This window comes from Thamnophis sirtalis, unplaced genomic scaffold (assembly GCF_051295495.1).
Source record: "Thamnophis sirtalis isolate CommonGarterSnake01/CBP01778 unplaced genomic scaffold, rThaSir2_p1.2 scaffold_8, whole genome shotgun sequence".
NCBI classification, from domain to species: Eukaryota; Metazoa; Chordata; class Lepidosauria; order Squamata; family Natricidae; genus Thamnophis; species Thamnophis sirtalis.
The window spans coordinates 2,455,223-2,474,141 of NW_028261388.1; the positions used below are offsets into that span (position 1 = coordinate 2,455,223).

General features: G+C 45.6%; 1 protein-coding gene across 1 annotated transcript in view; it reads right to left on the minus strand.

Annotated features, from left to right (window-relative positions):
- Window positions 1-18,919, minus strand: part of ARHGEF17 (Rho guanine nucleotide exchange factor 17) — a gene marked incomplete in the record, with an annotated part of 129,533 nt that overhangs the window by 16,996 nt on the left and 93,618 nt on the right. The window contains 6 exon segments of the mRNA XM_087722021.1: window positions 4,353-4,595; window positions 6,064-6,257; window positions 8,817-8,890; window positions 10,724-10,937; window positions 14,626-14,744; window positions 18,509-18,594. Coding sequence (XP_087578147.1) covers window positions 4,353-4,595; window positions 6,064-6,257; window positions 8,817-8,890; window positions 10,724-10,937; window positions 14,626-14,744; window positions 18,509-18,594 — 930 coding nt within the window.

The following is an 18,919-nucleotide window of genomic DNA, read 5'->3' on the forward strand; positions in this document are numbered from 1 at the left end:
CCTTTTTTGTACCCTCTCTCTCCTCCTCTTAATTCCCCTCCCTTACCCCCTCTGCTTTACCCTTTCTTCTTTTCCCTCCTCATTCCCCTTCCTTTCCGTTGTTGCCCTTATTTATTTTCTCTGATGGGTTCTCGGTATCTCCTCTGTTTAGAAGTCCTTTCCCAAACCCAGAATCCTTTCTTTCTTGAGCTTCATCGAATCACAGCTTTGAACACCCTCTGGCAGGAATTTTGGAGAAGTGAAGCAGGCACCAACTTGGGAAAATGAGTTTATAGATAAACAGGAAGTTATGCTTGGAGATATGTGCTGCTATTTTTAAATGGCTGCTAGAATAAATGGCTTTATACTGTTTCAAATGACGGACTGCAGCTTTTGATGTATGTATGTATGTATGTATGTATGTATGTATGTATGTATGTATGTGTATATATAGAGAGAGCTAAATAGCTTGAAATAGATCTATACTAATCTCCCTTTATTTATTTATCAGCACAAATACACCAAATGTAACAAAAAGGCAACAGTAAAAATATTGGGTTTCTGCCTGGATGGTCTCTTGTGACGAGCCGAAGGACAGAGAATGGAAGTAGTGATCTTCCTCCCATATTTGGGCATACCAGGGGTTGTAATTATCTAATAGATACCTTTCACCCTGGCTTCGCTGATAACGGATAAGAGCCTGTGGCCTAATGGCTAAGAAGTCTGCCTAGTATGTAATATAGCCCAGGTTCAAATCCAGTAAGGGTATGGCTAGCTGATGAGAGCTAAATAGCTTGAAATAGATCTATACTAGTCTCCCTTTATTTATTTATCAGCACAAATACACCATATATGTGTGTGTGTGTGTGTGTGTGTGTGTGTGTGTGTATAACGTGTGGCTCAGTAGCTAAGATGCTGAGCTTGTCAATCAGAAAGGTCGGCAGTTTGACGGTTCGAATCTCTAGTAACGGAGTGAGCTCCCGTGACTTCTCCAGCTTCTGCCAACCTAGCAGTTCGAAAGCACGTAAAAAATGCAAGTAGAAAAATAGGAACCACCTTTGGTGGGAAGGGAACAGCGTTCCGTGCGCCTTTGGCATTGAGTCACGCCGGCCACATGACCACGGAGACGTCTTCGGACAGCGCTGGCTCTTCGGCTTTGAAACGGGGATGAACACTGCCCCCTGGAGTCGGGAACGACTGGCACATCTTTGCGAGGGGAACCTTTACCTTAGTGTGTGTGTGTGTGTGTTTTAGGAGGGAGTGTTTTTATTTGGCTGGTTTATTCCAGTGCATTTTTTTTTTATTAACAGGCTATCACATCGCACCATCTTGACACCGGCTACAGCATTAATATAAACAATAACAAAATCCTCCGATAACAAGCTCTCATTTTAGGCCGAAGACGTCACATTATTCCGTCTCGGCTCTTAATCAACGCTGCTCTTCTCGAAGTGGATAAACAAGGGAAGCTTCCAAGGGAGCACAAATATTTGGACATTTTGCTAGGTAATGCAAGGCCTGTTTCTTAGGAACCGAAAGGCAACGGAGTTTGTTTGTGTGCTCACATGCTTCCATGCTGCTTTGACTAAGTGCCTTTCCGGTGGGTGGTGGGAAAAAAAAGCTGGTTTTAAAAAATGTTTATTAAAGCAACTCAGCCTTGGTTGATGGAAACGGGCAGTGGTGGTGAAATCTAATTTTTTTTTAAACTACTGGTTCTGTGGGCGTGGCTTGTTGGGGGGGTCATGTGACTGGGTGGGCGTGGCCAGCTTTTTTCACTTTTTTCACTTTTTAAAGCATTTTTTTTCCTGCTGGTTTGGGCGAATAGGCGGGGAAAAAATGCTTTAAAAGTGAAAAAAGTGAAAGTTGGCCACACCCACCCAGTCACATGACCCCCCCACAAGTCACGCCCACTTTTTTCACTTTTTAATGCATTTTTTTTCCTGCTGGTTTGGGCGAATAGGCAGGGAAAAAAATGCTTTAAAAAGTGAAAAAAGTGAAAGTTGGCCACACCCACCCAGTCACATGACCCCCCAAGTCATGCCCACTTTTTCACTTTTTAAAGCATTTTTTTCCCTGCTGGTTTGGGCAAATAGGCAGGAAAAAAATGCTTTAAAAAGTGAAAAAAAGTGAAAGTTGGCCACACCCACCCAGTCACATGACCCCCCACAAGTCACGCCCACTTTTTCACTTTTTAAAGCATTTTTTTTCCTGCTGGTTTGGGCGAATAGGCAGGGAAAAATGCTTTAAAAAGTGAAAAAAAAGTGAAAGCTGGCCACACCCACCCAGTCACATGACCCCCCACAAGTCACGCCCACTTTTTTCACTTTTTAAAGCATTTTTTTTCCTGCTGGTTTGGCGAATAGGCAGGGGGAAAAATGCTTTAAAAAGTGAAAAAAAGTGAAAGCTGGCCACACCCACCCAGTCACATGACCCCCACAAGTCACGCCCACATTTTTCACTTTTCAAAGCATTTTTTTTCCTGCTGGTTTGGGCGAATAGGCAGGGGAAAAATGCTTTAAAAGTGAAAAAAAGTGAAAGCTGGCCACACCCACCCAGTCACATGACCCCCCACAAGTCACGCCACATTTTTCACTTTTCAAAGCATTTTTTTTCCTGCTGGTTTGGGCGAATAGGCAGGAAAAAATGCTTAAAAATGCTTTAAAAAGTGAAAAAGAAAAAACCAGCTTCCAACGATCGTGGGAAGCCTTTTTCCCCACTTTTTAAAGCTTTTTTCCCCTGCCTATTCGCCCAAACCAGCAGGAAAAAAAAATGCTTTGAAAAGTGGGGAAAAGCTTCCAATGATAGCGTGGCTCACAGCCGAACCGGGAGGATTTTTACCCCAGAAATGGGCTTAAAAACAACAACTCTGTGTGTGTTTTTGTGTGAGAGTGTGTATGTGTTGAATGGGACTTTTGCGGTACCTAAAGGCCTCAATGTATGACCCCCAACTGAGCCCAACACTTCTGTTAAGTGGGACATTCGTTAAGTGGATTCTGACTCTTTTACTATCTTTCTTGCCACCGTTGTTAAATGAATCACTGCAATTGTTAAATTAGTGGCACGGTTTGCAGAGTGAATATGGCTTCCCCGTTGACTTGTCAGAGGGCCACAAAAAGAGATCACATGTGATCCAGGATACGGCAGCCGTCATAAATATGAGAGAAGCATTCGAATTTTGATTGTGGGGATGCTACAATGGTCGTAAGTGTGAAAACCGGGCACGGGTCACTTTTTTCAGAGGCATGGTAACTTTGAACGGTTACTAAATGAACTGCGTTGTGAGTCGAGGACTACCTGTATCGGGTTTCCTGCCTGAGCAGGGGGTTCGACTAGAAGACCTCCAAGGTCCCTTCCAGCTCTGTTATTCTTTGATTCTGTTATTCTGACTTCCACTTCCAGAACTCCCCAGGGGGGCCAGGGAAATTCCGGAAGTTGACATCCACCCGTTTTAAAATTGCCCCGGTGGACAAAAATGGTTGTAAGCAGTGACGTGCGGTGAGGTTTATGGCTGGTGAGGCGCTGAGATCATCACGATCTTTTTATTAAAATGCCTTTGTAATACAGGGCGTTTTAATGAAAGGATCTGCGCCGTTTCGTCCCGTCCTTGCGCATTTCGAAGGGGGGGGGGAAGAGCGTATCGCCGAGGACGATATGCGGTGACCACCAATGGCCAACAACAACAAAAAAAGAGACTTTTTTGGGGGGGGGAACAAGGAGCCGAGGAGTTCCTTGTTGTGTTTTCCACAAGGGACGACAGACCCTCCGAGGGGGGGAGAGGGAGGAGAGAGAGAGATGATGATGATGCCAATTAAGTATCAAAAGCCTTTTGAGTTTGACAATATAATATGTTATCCAAAATTATAAACAATCTTATTTTCAGATGCAATTTTTTTTTTGCCATCTCTGTTATTTTCTTTTTTTAAAAATCAGACTTTGATTCCAATTTGTGTCTCCTGGCAAACTGCAGTTTTCTTGGCAAGAGATCTAGCTTGCCATTGCTTTCGTCATAGGTCTGAGAAAGTTAGTTTCTTTCTTTCTTTCTTCTTTCTTTCTTTCTTTCTTTCTTTCTTTCTTTCTTTCTTTCTTTCTTTCTTTCTTCTTTCTTTCTTTCTTTCTTTCTTTCTTTCTTTCTTTTCTCTTCCTTTCTTTCCCCCTGATTTGTTTCCCTCTCTTTTCTCTCTCTCTCTCATTCTCTCTGTCCCCCTCTCTGCCTCCGACACAGAGCCCTCGTCCGAGCCTTCCCCAGACTCCAGGACAAGCCAGGTTCCTCCCCAACCTCCTCACTGTCCGAATCTGCTGACATCTCCACTGGCCACTGGTGGGCCCCAAATCTCTACATGTCACCATATCCTCTTTGTCTAGAAGCCGAGAACTCACTTGTAAAACTGGAGATGGTGGAATGGCTCTGAAGGGTTCCGGAAGGACTCGGCGAGGACTCGTCGTCGGTATCATCGCTGTCAAAGGGGACGAGTTCCCTGCCAGCGGTATCCACCGGCTCCGAGATCTCCAGAGAAGAACCAGAAATGGAGATGTGTAAACAGGCTTGAGGTGCCGTCTCATCCAGGGTGGGATTTGCTGGCTCCGAGGCGGGGCTGGCCAGAGAGGCTGGACGTTCCCTGGTGGAAAGGAAGCGTTGCAAAGAGGAAATGAGGGGTGGAGCATTGTTACATGTAATTCTAGTGTCAGACCTGCCCCGGACTGATCCCTCAGGAAAGAAAGACCCTTGACTCCATTTGGTTGAAACGATGGGTTCTTTTACTGAAAGATGCTGGCCGCGTTAGAACAAGGCTAGGACTGAATGTTAAAAGATACAGAAAGTTTCCCCACATCCTAGAATTGCCCCCCCCCCCTCAAATTAAACCGGAAAGGTGGGAATCCTGGGGAAAAACTGGGGAAAAAATCTGGGGGAAATTATCAAAATGATTACCAGAATCTCCTCCTTTCCTTCCTCTTCTCCTCTCCTCTCTTCTCCTATCGCCTCCTTTCCATCTCCTCTCTTTCCTTTTCTCCTATTCTCCTCTCCTTTTTCCCCCTCTCCTCTCTCCACCATTCTTCCTTCTCTCCTCTCTTTCCTTCTCCTCTCCTCCTCTCCTTCCTTTGCATCTCCTCTCCTTCCTTTTCTCCTCTCCTCTCCCCACCTTTCCTTCCTTTTCTCCTCTTCTCTCTTTCCTTCTCCTCTCCTCCTCTCCTTCCTTTTCATCTCCTCTCCTTTTCTCCTCTCTCCACTTTTCCTTCCTTTTCTCCTCTCTTTCCTTTTCTCCTTTTCTCCTCTCCTTCCTTTCCCCCTCTCCTCTCTCCACCTTTCCTTCCTTTTCCTCTCTCCTCTCCTCTCTTCTCCTATCTCCTCCTTTCCATCTCCTCTCTTTCCTTTTCTCCTATTCTCCTCTCCTTCCTTTTCCCCTCTCCTCTCGCCACCATTTCTTCCTTTTCTCCTCTCCTCTCTTTCCTTCTCCTCTCCTCCTCTCCTTCCTTTTCATCTCCTCTCCTTCCTTTTCTCCTCTCCTCTCTCCACCTTTCTTTCCTTTTCTCCTCTCTTTCCTTTTCTCCTTTGCTCCTCTCCTTCCTTTTCTCCTCTCCTCTCTCCACCTTTCTTTCCTTTTTTCCTCTCTTTCCTTTTCTCCTTTTCTCCTCTCTTTCCTTTTCTCCTTTTCTCCTCTCCTTCCTTTTCCCCTCTCCTCTCTCCACCATTTCTTCCTTTTCTCCTCTCCTCTCTTTCAGTCTCCTCTTCTTCCTTTTCATCTCCTCTCCTTCCTTTTCTCCTCTCCTCTCTCCACCATTTCTTCCTTTTCTCCTCTCTTTCCTTTTCTCCTTTTCTCTTCTCCTTCCTTTTCCCCTCTCCTCTCTCCACCATTTTTTTCTTTTCTCCTCTCCTCTCTCCACCTTTCCTTCCTTTTCTCCTTTCCTCCCCTCCCTTCCATAAAAAACATGGCCCGTATATTTTTTTTTTCTGAATGAATGCATGAAGCAAAAACTCCTTCTGCAGCGGGACTCTTGGGGAAACCTCTAGAGATCCCCAAGCAGAGTCCACCTCAAGCACCCCCAGAGGTCAAAAGAGGGTGGGTGGGGGGCTGGCAGGGCTGCTACCTGTAGGTCCTCTTGAGGCCCGGCACGGAGGCGATGCACAGGATCCGGGCGGAGCAGACTGCGATACAGGCCTCCACGATGGGCTCCTTCCGGATGCTGAGCAGACACACCTGGCCCACGTAACCGTCGCTGTTGCAGACCCAGACCTCGCAGGCGTTCTCCGGGTTGCTGTGGCTGGGGGAGGCGCAGGAGAACTGGGGAGGGGGAGGCAAAAGAAGTCGCCCTGAAGGTCTCTATTGGCAGCAGGGCAGCGAGGTGGGGAGGGGGTCTTACTCCTCACACTTTCCTACCCATACCAATAGAGTTTCTCAACCACAGGAACTGGGAGATGGTTAAGACTTCGATTCCCAGAATTCCCCCAGGCAGCAACTGAATTCTGGGAGTCGAAGTCCATCGGTCTTAAAAACGATGGGGAGCACTGCTCTAAACCGTATTTCTTAACCTCAGCAATTTTAAGATGGGTGGACTTCAATTCCCAGAATTCCCCACTCAGCAATTGAATTCTGGGAGTCGAAGTCCATCGGTCTTAAAAACGGTGGGGAACTCAGCTCTAAACCATATTTCTTAACTCGGCAATTTTAAAATGGGTGGACTTCAATTCCCAGAATTCCCCACTCAGCAATTGAATTCTGGGAGTTGAAGTCCATCAGTCTTAAAAATGATGGGGAACACTGTTCTAAACCATATTTCTCAACCTCAACAATGGGTGGACTTCAGTTCCCAGAATTCCCCACTCAGCAATTGAATTCTGGGAGTTGAAGTCCATCGGTCTTAAGAACGATGGGGAACTCTGCTCTAAACCGTATTTCTTAACCTCAGCAATTTTAAGATGGGTGGACTTCAATTCCCAGAATTCCCCCAGGCAGCAATTGAATTCTGGGAGTTGAAGTCCATCAGTCTTAAAAATGATGGGGAACACTGTTCTAAACCATATTTCTTAACCTCAGCAATTTTAAGATGGGTGGACTTCAATTCCCAGAATTCTCCAGCCAGCAATTGAATTCTGGGAGTTGAAGTCCATCGGTCTTAAAAATGATGGGGAACTCTGCTCTAAACCGTATTTCTTAACCTCAGCAATTTTAAGATGGGTGGACTTCAATTCCCAGAATTCTCCAGCCAGCAATTGAATTCTGGGAGTCGAAGTCCATCGGTCTTAAAAACAATGGGGAACTCTGCTCTAAACCGTATTTCTTAACCTCAGCAATTTTAAGATGGGTGGACTTCAATTCCCAGAATTCTCCAGCCAGCAATTGAATTCTGGGAGTCGAAGTCCATCGGTCTTAAAAACAATGGGGAACACTGTTCTAAACCATATTTCTTAACCTCAGCAATTTTAAGATGGGTGGACTTCAATTCCCAGAATTCCCCACTCAGCAATTGAATTCTGGGAGTTGAAGTCCATCGGTCTTAAAAACGATGGGGAACACTGTTCTAAACCATATTTCTCAATCTCAACAATGGGTGGACTTCAATTCCCAGAATTCTCCAGCCAGCAATTGAATTCTGGGAGTTGAAGTCTTCCAAGGATTCCAAACTTCTTAAAGTTTAATTTAATGTAGGTAGTCCTCAACTCACAGGCAGTTCATTTAGAGTCCACTCAAAGTCACAACAACGCTGGGGGAAAAAATGTGATTTACAACTGTTTTTCTTGCTTTATGGCCATTGCAGCTTCCCTCGTGGTCATCTGATTAAAATTCAGACGCTTGGCAACCGATTCATATTTACGGTGGTTGCAGTGTCCTGGGGGGGGGGGGGGTCACGTGATCCCCTTTTGCGACCGTCCGACGAGGAAAGTCAATAGGGAAGCCAGATTCACTAAAAAAAAAAAACCGTGTCACCAACTTAACAATGGCAGCGATTCACTTAACGACTGGCGCACGAAAAGTAATAGAATGGGGGCCAAACTCAAATGTCTCGCTTAGCAACAGAAATTTTGGGTTCAACTGCGGTCGCAAGTCGAGGACTGCCCGGGCTTGAAGAGCCGCTTCTGAGATTAAGGGAGACAGAAGCAAAGTGAGTCAGGAACTCACTCTTCAACGGACATACAAGAGAATCAAATGAGTCGCATTAAAGAGCCTTTTAAGCATTGGACAGGGGAAAGGAGTAACTTCGTAGTATACTGAAGAACCAGTAGTTGTGGCTCGTCAGTGGCCAGTGGAGCTGGCAGCAGATTCGGACAGTGGGGAGGTTGGGGTGGAACCTGGGCCAGTCCTGGAGTCTGGGGGAGGCTCTGATGAGGGCTCTGTGTCGGAGGCAGAGAGGGGGCCAGGGCCGTCTGACAGTTATCAGCTGCCTTCGGAATCAGACATCAGTGAGGCAGAAGAACAGCTGGAGCCTGTTCCCAGTGTGCGCATGCGGAGAACTGCCAGGAGAAGGGAACAGCTAAGAAACAAGGATCGACTTGGGAGTAAAACCACAGGTGGACGGTGAATGGCCCCTCCCAGAGGATATAAAAGAGGAACGACAGGGGAGTGGAGTTTGCAGGAGGCCATTCGTTCATTCCTGCATCCTTGCCACGTTTTGTGGCGTCTGAAAGATATCGGCCTGGCCACTCTCCAAGACCAATCAACGTCGGTAAGGGTGACCTCTCTTGAAAGACTGTGGGAGAGGAAAGAGTTTGCTGGAGAGGAATTCACGGTCGATGAAATAAAAAGGGGTTTATCGGGACGGGGGACTCGGCTTCGTGCTGCTGGGGAAACCTCGGTCAGAAGAAGGAAAGAGCAAAATCTTGGACTCAGAAATCTTGCACCTACCTGCATGCCACTCCGTGTCTTCATAATGGGGATGGCCTTTAGGAACTCGGGATCCAGGCAGTTTTTGTTAGAAGCTGCATAATGAAAGAGAAATAAATAAAACAGAGCTTGCAACATACCTATTTTCAGTTTCACAATACATTTTATAGTTTGGTGAAGAATATTCCTTATTTTTATCCTGCCTTTACTATTATTATTATTATGAATTGTATCACAGCGGCCAGTTGTTTCGCCGGATTTGGCATTGGTTACTAGTCGGGCCCCACCCAGGGGCCTAGGACGTCGTAATGTATTTTCGTAATATGCGTGCAGTTCCAAGCAGTGCGGCTTTTTGCATTTGACTGATGGTGATTTTGTCAATTTTTAACTGTTTTAAATGTAATTCCAGTGCTTTTGGAATAGCACCCAGTGTGCCGATTACCACTGGAATTACCACTGCTGGTTTGTGCCATAGTCGTTGAATTTCGATTTTTAAGTCCTGGTATTTCGCGATTTTTTTTCATGTTCCTTCTCGGCGACCCTGCTATCACCTGGTATTGCGATGTCTATGATTGTGACCTTATTTTTCTCAACCAGTGTGATGTCTGGTGTATTATGCGCCAGTATTTTGTCTGTTTGTATGCGGAAATCCCACAAGATCTTGACCCTCTGATTTTCGGTGACTTTTTCAGGCTGATGTTCCCACCAGTTTGTTGCTGTTTTAATATTAGAATTTTTGCACAAATTCCAATGGATCATTTGTGCTACTGAATTGTGCCGCAATTTATAATCAGTCTGCGCGATTTTTTTACAGCAGCTGAGTATGTGATCAACAGTTTCATCAGCTTCTTTGCAAAGTCTGCATTTGGCATTATTATTATTACTATTACTATTATTATTATTATTATTATTTTGTAAATAACTGAAGGCTGTGAACATATGTAATACTCCTTCTTCCCTCCTGTTTTCTCCTGGTGATTGGCCCAAAGTCACCTAGCTGGCTTTCATGCCTAAGGCGGAACTAGAACTCAGTTTCACCTGGTTTCTAGCCTGATGCCTTAACCACTGCATCAAACTGCCTCTCCGTAATATATTAGAAAACCAGAGTTTCCATGGTATTTAAATCACTTGTTCATTTATTTTACTTCACTGTATGTGTTTTTTCCTTTTGCTCCTTTTAACCTGTTTTTAATCTCTCCTTGTTTCTAGTCTTTCTTTAAAGTAAACTAGATGATAACCAGGAGTTTCTTGGGATATTTATTTATTTGGGGGGGGGGGGGGAACGTCCAGACCAAATGTAATTTCTATTTTGGATTTTCCCCCTTACCAGAGGGCGCCCCCTTGTGGAATACTGTGAAGCCATCACCATGGGAACTCCACTGCACTGCACAGTAGAAGCCATTTCACGGCAATACAGTAGAAGGCATATTAAGCCACGACAGGTTGTATCTTAACAGAACACACACGCCGAGGGGTGTTGGGGTGCCTTACTCCCACAATATTTTCCTCCAGAGAGTAAGTCATCTGTGTACCAAGTTTGGTTGAAATTGCTCGAGGTGTTCCAGAGTTATGCTGGAACACACACACACACACACACACACACACACACACACACACACACACACACACGGTTTTATATATATATATATATATAGATTAAAATTGAAAGTAAATTAAGAAACCCTAACAAATTCGTAGCATCATCCAGACTGAAGAAACCATAATGAAAGCATTCTCCAACCCGCCTCTAATCCCCGTTCGTGGAAAACCAGCATATCAGGGCACACACGGCAGACACATTTTCATGCTGAGCCACTAGCTTTCTACCTGCGGGGGGTGTGCGGGTAGCAAGGAGCATTGAGAACGGTCGGGAAAGTTAGAACGGAGTTCATTCTAACACCGGGTGCCAAATCGTCATTATAAGCTACCTAGCTTTTTCTTGGCGTCCTCAAAACCTTGTTCAAAACTGTGCCGTGCGTCCGGATTGGGAAATTCAAAAATGTGAGAGTCGGTGCTGTCGGATTTGGTGACGGTGAGCTCCATTTTGTTGGGTGGGAAGGAGAGGCTGAAGGACACGGACTGCTTCTCGGTCAGTTCCCGGTGGATGGCGGCCATTAAATCCTTGATGACGTCATCCAGAGTCTGAAGAAGAGAGCGGAGATTAGAAGGAGAGTCGTGGGAATTTCAAAAACTTGCGGATAAGGTGAATTTTGTGTGAGTGTGTGTGTGTGAGGGAAACAACCTGGCAAGATCACCCTGAGCCATGATTTTCTAGCGGACCAAAAGGGTCTCAACCCTGAAGCTGACCGGACCGAAACCGTTTTGGACCGCTTCAGCGTTGCCACACGGGAGCTGAGGGAGGGTTTTTTTTTTGAGATAGAGGGGATTTTTGTAGCCGAAACAAAATACTTTCTCTTGAGAACCAAGGTCATTCTCACACCTGTGCAGAGGAAGGAGGAGTGATGTCACCAGGCAACAAAACCGAGCCGTGATTGGACCATGTGACTGATTGTTTTGACTTCGTTTTACTTTTTCTGAGGTGAGTTTTCAGAGTCAGTTTTCACCAAATACATCCCAATATGATATTTCCATATCAAAGCAATCTTTTGAGGAATTCAATTGCCTCGGAGTCTTGCTTGCAATGGAAGTCTTGCTTGTTACTGGGAATCTTGACAAAAAGAACCACAACTGGCCTTTTAGGGGCAGATCATATTGTTAGGTTAAAAAAACCCCAAAAAGCCTGTTTGTCATTGTACAGGGAGTCCTCAACTTACGGCCACAATTCAGCCCCAAAGCTAGATGGTAAGTGAGAAATCGGTTACGCGGGTTTTGCCCCATTTCATAAGCGAATCCGTGCAGTTGTTCATTGAGCAACATGGTTGTTAAGCGAATCGGGCTTCCCAAATGGACTCTGCTTGTCGGGAGGTCGCAAAATGGGATCACCGCGACCGTCAATAAGTGTGAGTCGGCTGCCAAGCATCCGAATGGAGAACGCGCGACCGTGGGGATGCTGCAATGGCCGTAACTGTGTGAAAAAGCGCGACTAACTTAACAACTGTGGCAAGAAAGGTCATACAATGAATCAAAATTTGCTCAAGAACTGTCTCGCTTAGCCACAGATATTTGGGGCGCCATGGTGGTTGTAAGTTGAGGACTACCTGTAGTGATTTTATTGAAGATGTTTTAGGCTGGATTGGGATGTTCCTTTTGGGCTAACCGTATTTCTTTTCTTTTTCCATTTCAACTTTCTTTCTCCGACATTTTGATGGGGAAGATGCAGGGGTGAATGCTACTGGTTCGCACTGGTTTGCGCGAACTGGTAGGGACAATTGTTGTTGGGTCTGCGAAACGGTAGTAAAAAAAATAAAAAAGCTTCCGAGGATCGCGTGGCTGAGCTGTGAGCCGCGAAATCGTCAGAAGCTTTTATTCCCCTGCTTTTTAAAGCATTTTTTTTTCCTGGCTATTTGCCGAAAACTGGCAGGAAAAAAATGCTTTAAAAAGCAAAAAGAAGAGAAAAAAAAAGAGCTTCCAATGATCGCATGGATTATTATGGGAAACCTTTTTTCCCCTACTTTTTAAATATTTTTAAAAGGGAAAGGAGAGGAGGAAGGAAGGAAGGAGAGAAGAAAGAGAAGAAAGGGGGGTAGGAAGGAGGGAGGGAAGGAGGGAGGGAAGCAAGGAGAAAAGGAAGGAGGGAAGGAAGGAGAGAAGGAGAGAAGAAAGGAGGGAAGGAAGGAAGGAGAGAAGAAAGGAGGGAAGGAAGGAGGGAAGGAAGGAGGGAAGGAAGGAGAGAAGGAGAGAAGAAAGGAGGGAATGTAGGAGAGAAGGAAGGGGGGAAGGAAGGAGGAAAGGAAGGGGGAAAGGAAGGAGAGAAGGAGAAAAGAAAGGAGGGAAGGAAGGAGGGAGGGAAGGAAGGAAGGAGGGAAGGAAGGGGAGTAGGAGAGAAGAAACGAGGGAAGGAAAGAGGGAGGGAGGGAAGAAGAAGTAGGACCGTTGTAAGATAAGATGGATCTATGGGATGTTAAGAAAACAATCTTCAAGTATATTGTCAACAGTAGGGAAAATTGTTATAAATACATATTATTAATAACAGTTATGAGATCATATAATTGTGAATGTATATATGAAATTGATAAAATAAAATAAAATAAAAATAAAAAAATTTTTACTACCTATTTCCCCGAACCGGTAGTTAAAAAAATACTTTTAAAAAAGTGAAAAAAAATGGCCAATTTTTATCGTTGGCATTTATCACCAACAAGATTGGCTAAAATGTACCCAAACATGAAGCCGACCTGCTGGAAGTGTAAAAAAAGTACAAGGGACTTATTATCCCCTGCTCGGAAACACAAAAATATTGGACAAAAATTTGGAAATGGGTGCAAGAAATTACAGATAAAATACAAACCCGAAATCTTTCTGCTGGGAACAATCAAAGGGAAATATACAAAGAAAATTAAGTACATATTAACACATATCTGCTAACTACAGCTAGAATAGCATTTGCCCAATGCTGGAAACAAAATAATACCCCCTCGGATGAACTAGTGATAAAAAAAACAACTTTGGATTGTGCAGAGATGGACAAATTAACACTGAAATTAAAAGATAAAGAAGAGTCGGAATATTATGAAATTTGGAACGATTGGTACAAATGGCTGCAAAACAAGAACAAAATTAATTAAGCCAAAAAAACCAATATATATATAAGTATATATAGAACTGTGTATAAAGGCGTGTAAATATAGAAGCGAAATATTATATACATGTACAGGTATGATGGCATAACAATGTTAATTTCAAAAGTTTTATTTCTTTTAAGGCAAACATTTCATCATTCCTCAATCAGTAAGACATTGAAGTACAATTTTTTGTATGTCAAAATAATTCTAACAATGTTGATGTAATGACTGTAAGGTGTTGTAGAAGGGAAAAATTCTAATAAAAATAATCTAATTTTTACAAAAAGTGAAAAAAAGTTTCCCACAATCACACGGTTCCCAGCTGAACCTTTCTTTTATTTATTTATTTTTTAATTCTTAAAAGCATTTTTTTACTACTGCTTCGGGCAAATAGGTAGTTAAAAAACGCTTTAAATTTTTTTCAAAAGCTGGCCACGCCCAACCAGTCACATGACTACCCCCCCTCACCAAGACACGCCCACCCAGTCACATGACTACCCCCTCACCAAGACACGCCCACCCAGCCACATGACTACCCTCTCACCAAGACACGCCCACCCAGTCACATGACTACCCCCTCACCAAGACACGCCCACCCAGTCACATGACTACCCCTCACCAAGACACGCCCACCCAGTCACATGACTACCCCCTCACCAAGACACACCCACCCAGTCACATGACTACCCCCTCACCAAGACACGCCCACCCAGTCACATGACTACCCCCTCACCAAGACACGCCCACCCAGTCACATGACTACCCCCTCACCAAGACACGCCCACCCAGTCACATGACTACCCCTCACCAAGACACGCCCACCCAGTCACATGACTACCCCCTCACCAAGACACACCCACTCAGTCACATGACTACCCCCTCACCAAGACACGCCCACCCAGTCACATGACTACCCCCTCACCAAGACACGCCCACCCAGTCACATGACTACCCCCTCACCAAGACACGCCCACCCAGTCACATGACTACCCCCTCACCAAGACACGCCCACCCAGTCACATGACTACCCCCTCACCAAGACACGCCCACCCAGTCACATGACTACCCCCTCACCAAGACACGCCCACCAAGCCACACCCAGTTGGCAAAAAAAAAATGTACATTTCACCACTGGGAAGATGTCTCACCTGATGGGGGAAGCTGAGGGTCTCGGAGAGCTTGCTCACTTGGCCCAGCGTGCTGAGGTCTTCGTCCAAGCGGCAGATGGCTTTCTGGATGCTGTCACGATTGCTGGATTGACAGCTCCCTGTGTGTGCAGGGGGGGGGGGGAAATATACACATTTAAGGCCTCCCACTGGTTATGTCCTAAACAGATCCATCCATTAGGTCATCTGTGAGAGAAAGGGGTGGAATTGAATGGCTTGGATCTCTTTCCCTAGATTTCGCCTGCAGTCTTGACAGGCTGATAAAAGAGAATATCTCTTAGCTGAGGTGGGAGGCCTGGGGTCTCTTGGTGGTCTCCCCACCTGGGTGGTTTTCTTGGAAGGTATTTCATGGCTCATCTAGGGGAACATCATCCATGTTAGAAAGGAGGGGGGGTTGCAAGGAGGAGGAGGAGGAGGAGGAGGAGAAGAAGAAGAAGAGGAGGAGGAGGAGGAGGAGGAGAAGAAGAAGAAGAAGAAGAGGAGGAGGAGGAGGAGGAGAGGCGGTGGAGGAGGAGAAGAAGCAGCAGAGGAGGAAAGGAGAGGAAGCAGAGGAGGAGGAGATGAAGCAGAGGAGGAAGAGAAGGAGAAGGAGAAGAGGCGGTGGAGCAGAAGGAGAAGAAGAAAGAGAAGAAGACGGAGAGGAGGAGAAGGAGAAGAAGAAGCGGTGGAGGTGGAGAAGAAGTCGAGGAGGAGAAGAGGAAGCAAGAGGAGGAGGAGGAGAAGCAGAGGAGAAGGAGAAGAAGAAGAGGCGGAGGAGCAGAAGGAGAAGAAGAAGACACAGAGGAGAAGGAGAAGAGGAGGAGGAGGAGGAGCAAAAGGAGAAGGGAGAAAGAGAAGAAGACGCAGAGGAGGAGGAGGAGGAGGAGGAGAAGAGGCGGTGGAGGAGGAGAAGAAGCAGCAGAGAAGGAAGAGGAGAGGAAGCAGAGGAGGAGGAGATGAAGCAGAGGAGGAGAAGAGGAAGCAGAGGAGGAGGAGGAGAAGAAGCAGAGGAGGAGGAGGAGAAGAAGAAGAAGAAGAGGCGGAGGAGCAGAAGGAGAAGAAGAAAGAAGAAGACGCAGAGGAGGAGAAGGAGAAGAAGAAGAGGTGGTGGAGGTGGAGGAGAAGAAGCAGAGGAGGAGGAGAAGAGGCGGGGAGGAGAAGGAGAAGGAGGAGAAGAAGCGGAGGAGGAGGAGGAGAAGGAGGAGAAGAAGAAGAGGCGGAGGAGCAGAAGGAGAAGAAGAAAGAAGAAGACGCAGAGGAGGAGAAGGAGAAGAAGAAGAGGTGGTGGAGGTGGAGGAGAAGAAGCAGAGGAGGAGGAGAAGAGGCGGGGAGGAGAAGGAGAAGGAGGAGAAGAAGCGGAGGAGGAGGAGGAGAAGGAGGAGAAGAAGAAGAGGCGGAGGAGCAGAAGGAGAAGAAGAAAGAAGAAGACGCAGAGGAGGAGAAGGAGAAGAAGAAGAGGTGGTGGAGGTGGAGGAGAAGAAGCAGAGGAGGAGGAGAAGAGGCGGGGAGGAGAAGGAGAAGGAGGAGAAGAAGCAGAGGAGGAGAAGGAGGAGAAGAAGCAGAGGAGGAGAAGGAGAAGAAGAAGCAGAGGAGGAGGTGAAGAAGAAGGAAGAAGCGAGAGGGGAGAAGAAGAAGAAGAAGAAGAGGAGGAGGAGGAGGAGGACTGTGGGGTCCCTGATGCACTCTGAGCTTGGATATTTTGTTGCAGACGTCCCATTACCAAACTAGGGAACATCATCACTGCTGGAAGGGAGAGGGGTTTGTGGAGAGGAGGAGGACTGGGTGGTCCTTGGTGGTCTCTGAGCTTGCAAACATTTCATTACCCAGCTAAGTAATATCATCAGTCCTAGGCAGGAGGGACAGAAGGAGAAAGACGATGGGAAGAGGAGGAGGAGGAGGTGGTGGAGGAGGAAGAGGAGTGGATGCTCTCTGCACTGGGTGGTTTTCTTGAAGACATCTCATTACCCAAGTAGGTAACATCATCAGTGCTAGAAGGGTGAGGGGTATGCAGAGAGGAGGAAGAGGACTGTGGGGGTCCTTGGTTCTCTCTGAGCCATGGTGGTTTTCTTGCAAACGTTTCATGACCCAATTAGGTAACACCATCAATGCTAGAAAGGAGTGGGGTTTGTAGAAGAGGAGAGGAGGGGGGGACTGTGGGGCCCTTGCTGTTCTCTGAGCTTGTTTTCTTGCAGACTTTTCATTACCCAACTAGGGAACATCACCAGGGCTAGAAGGGAGCAGCGTTTGTGAAGGAGGGGGAAGGACAATGACTGTGGGGTCCTTGGTGCTCTCTGAGCTTGGTGGTTTTCTTGCAAACGTTCCATGACCCAACTAGGTAACGTCATCAGTGCTATGCAGGAGGGAGATGAGGAAGAGAATTGTGGGATTGCACTGGGTGGTTTTTTAAAAAAACTTATCACCCATCTAGGGAACATCACCAGTGCTAGAAGGGAGAGGGATATGCAGGGAGGAGGAGGAGGAGGAGGAGGAGGAGGAGGAGGAGGAGGAGGAGGAGGAGGAGGAGGAGGAGGAGGAGGAGGAGGAGGAGGAAGAGGAGGAGGAGGAGGAAGATTAGGGGGTCCTTGGTGCTCTCTGAGCTTGGCTGTTTTCTCGCAGGCATTTCATGACCCAATTAAGTAACATCATCAGTGCTAGAAAGGAATGGCGTTGGTGCGTGAGGAGGAGGAGGAGGAGGGAGGAGGAGGAGGAGGAAGAGGAGGAGGAGGAGGAGGAGGAGGAAGACTATGAGGTCCTTGGTGCTCTCTGAGCTTTTTTATTTTCCATGTCCCAGCTATGTAACGAAGAAATCCCTAAAGATGAAAATGCGATTAAAAAAAACATTAGATTGTGCAGAGATGAGTAGATTAACACTAGCAATTAAAGGAAAGGAAGAATCTGATGATTATAGTATATATGGGGTTATTTTATCATTAGTTAGGAAATGAACAGGGATAAAGAGTATACAATTGAGGAGGAGGAGGAGGAGGGAGGAGGAGGAGGAGGAGGGAGGAGGAGGAGGAGGAAGAAGATTAGGGGGTCCTTGTTGCCCTCTGAACTTGGTAGTTTTCTTGCAAGCGTTTCACGACCCAGCCAGGTAACCTCATCAGTGCAGAGTGTTGCTTAGTTGGGTAACGAAATGGCAGACCAGTTCTCCTTGTGGTGTCCATTTCTGCAGATAACCTCCACTAATCCTGGTCTGCCTTTTCCCCCTGCAAGTCGCCTGGCCTGATTTTTTTTTGTGTGTGTGTCCATATCTTCAATTTTTATTTTATTCTTTTTTGTAAAAAAAAAAATATTTATTTTCAAAACAAACAACTCCTCCTTCTTTACATACTGTAGAAAGTGCATCAGCTGGTTACAAAAGGCTTTTTTTGTGCATCTCTTCCACCGTCATCAAATATAATTCATATTAATTCAAATATCTTAACTCGGATATTTATTATATTACCATCATCACGCCTCCACTTTTATCTGACTATGATTATTTAAATGTCCTTCATCCTTAAATATACCAAGATTTAATACGTAACCACATGCTGGCATTTCATTTACTTATTTGTTAACATCCTCCGTTAACATTAGATCCTCAAATCCTGTTTTAGCTAAACATCCATTAATATTCAATACCAAAATTTTCTAATCCTCCATGTATATATAATTTATTATCATTATCCTTTCTTTATTTAACTATATCCTATAATAACGTTTTCCCCCTATTAGTTAAAACTTGGCTGTATCTAATTTTGTTTTTTTTTTAAATTATTATTATTGTTATTAATAATCTGGCCTGATTTGAGAGAAATCTCAGCTTGGGAGGCAAACTCTTTCTAAGAACCGCAGAACTTTACACAACATTGTAAAGTTGTCGCTACTACAGGCCACAAACCTTTCACGATCTCTACGTCCTCCAGAGGCATTTTCCAGAGCAGTTTGTACTTGCTGGCCGTGTCGATCACGCTGGCTGCCGTGTAGCTGGAAGGAGAAACCCCGAAAGAAAAAGGGAGACTGAGAACTTGCGGTAACAAAACTCCAGGGAGGAATTTGCTTTTTTAAAAAAAAAAATCAAATGCAGGTCGTCCTGGATTTTTCTGTAAACCCCTCAGAGAGGGCTGGGGAGCACTGGGAAGCTGTATATAAATCTATTGCCCTTCCTTCCTTCCTCTTCCCCCATTCTCCTTCCTTTCTTCCTTTCTTCATCTTCCTCCATTCTCCTTCCTTCTTTCTTCTTCCCCATTTTCCTTCCTTCCTCTTTCCCCATTCTCCTTCCTTCTTCTTCCCCATTTTCCTTCCTTCTTTC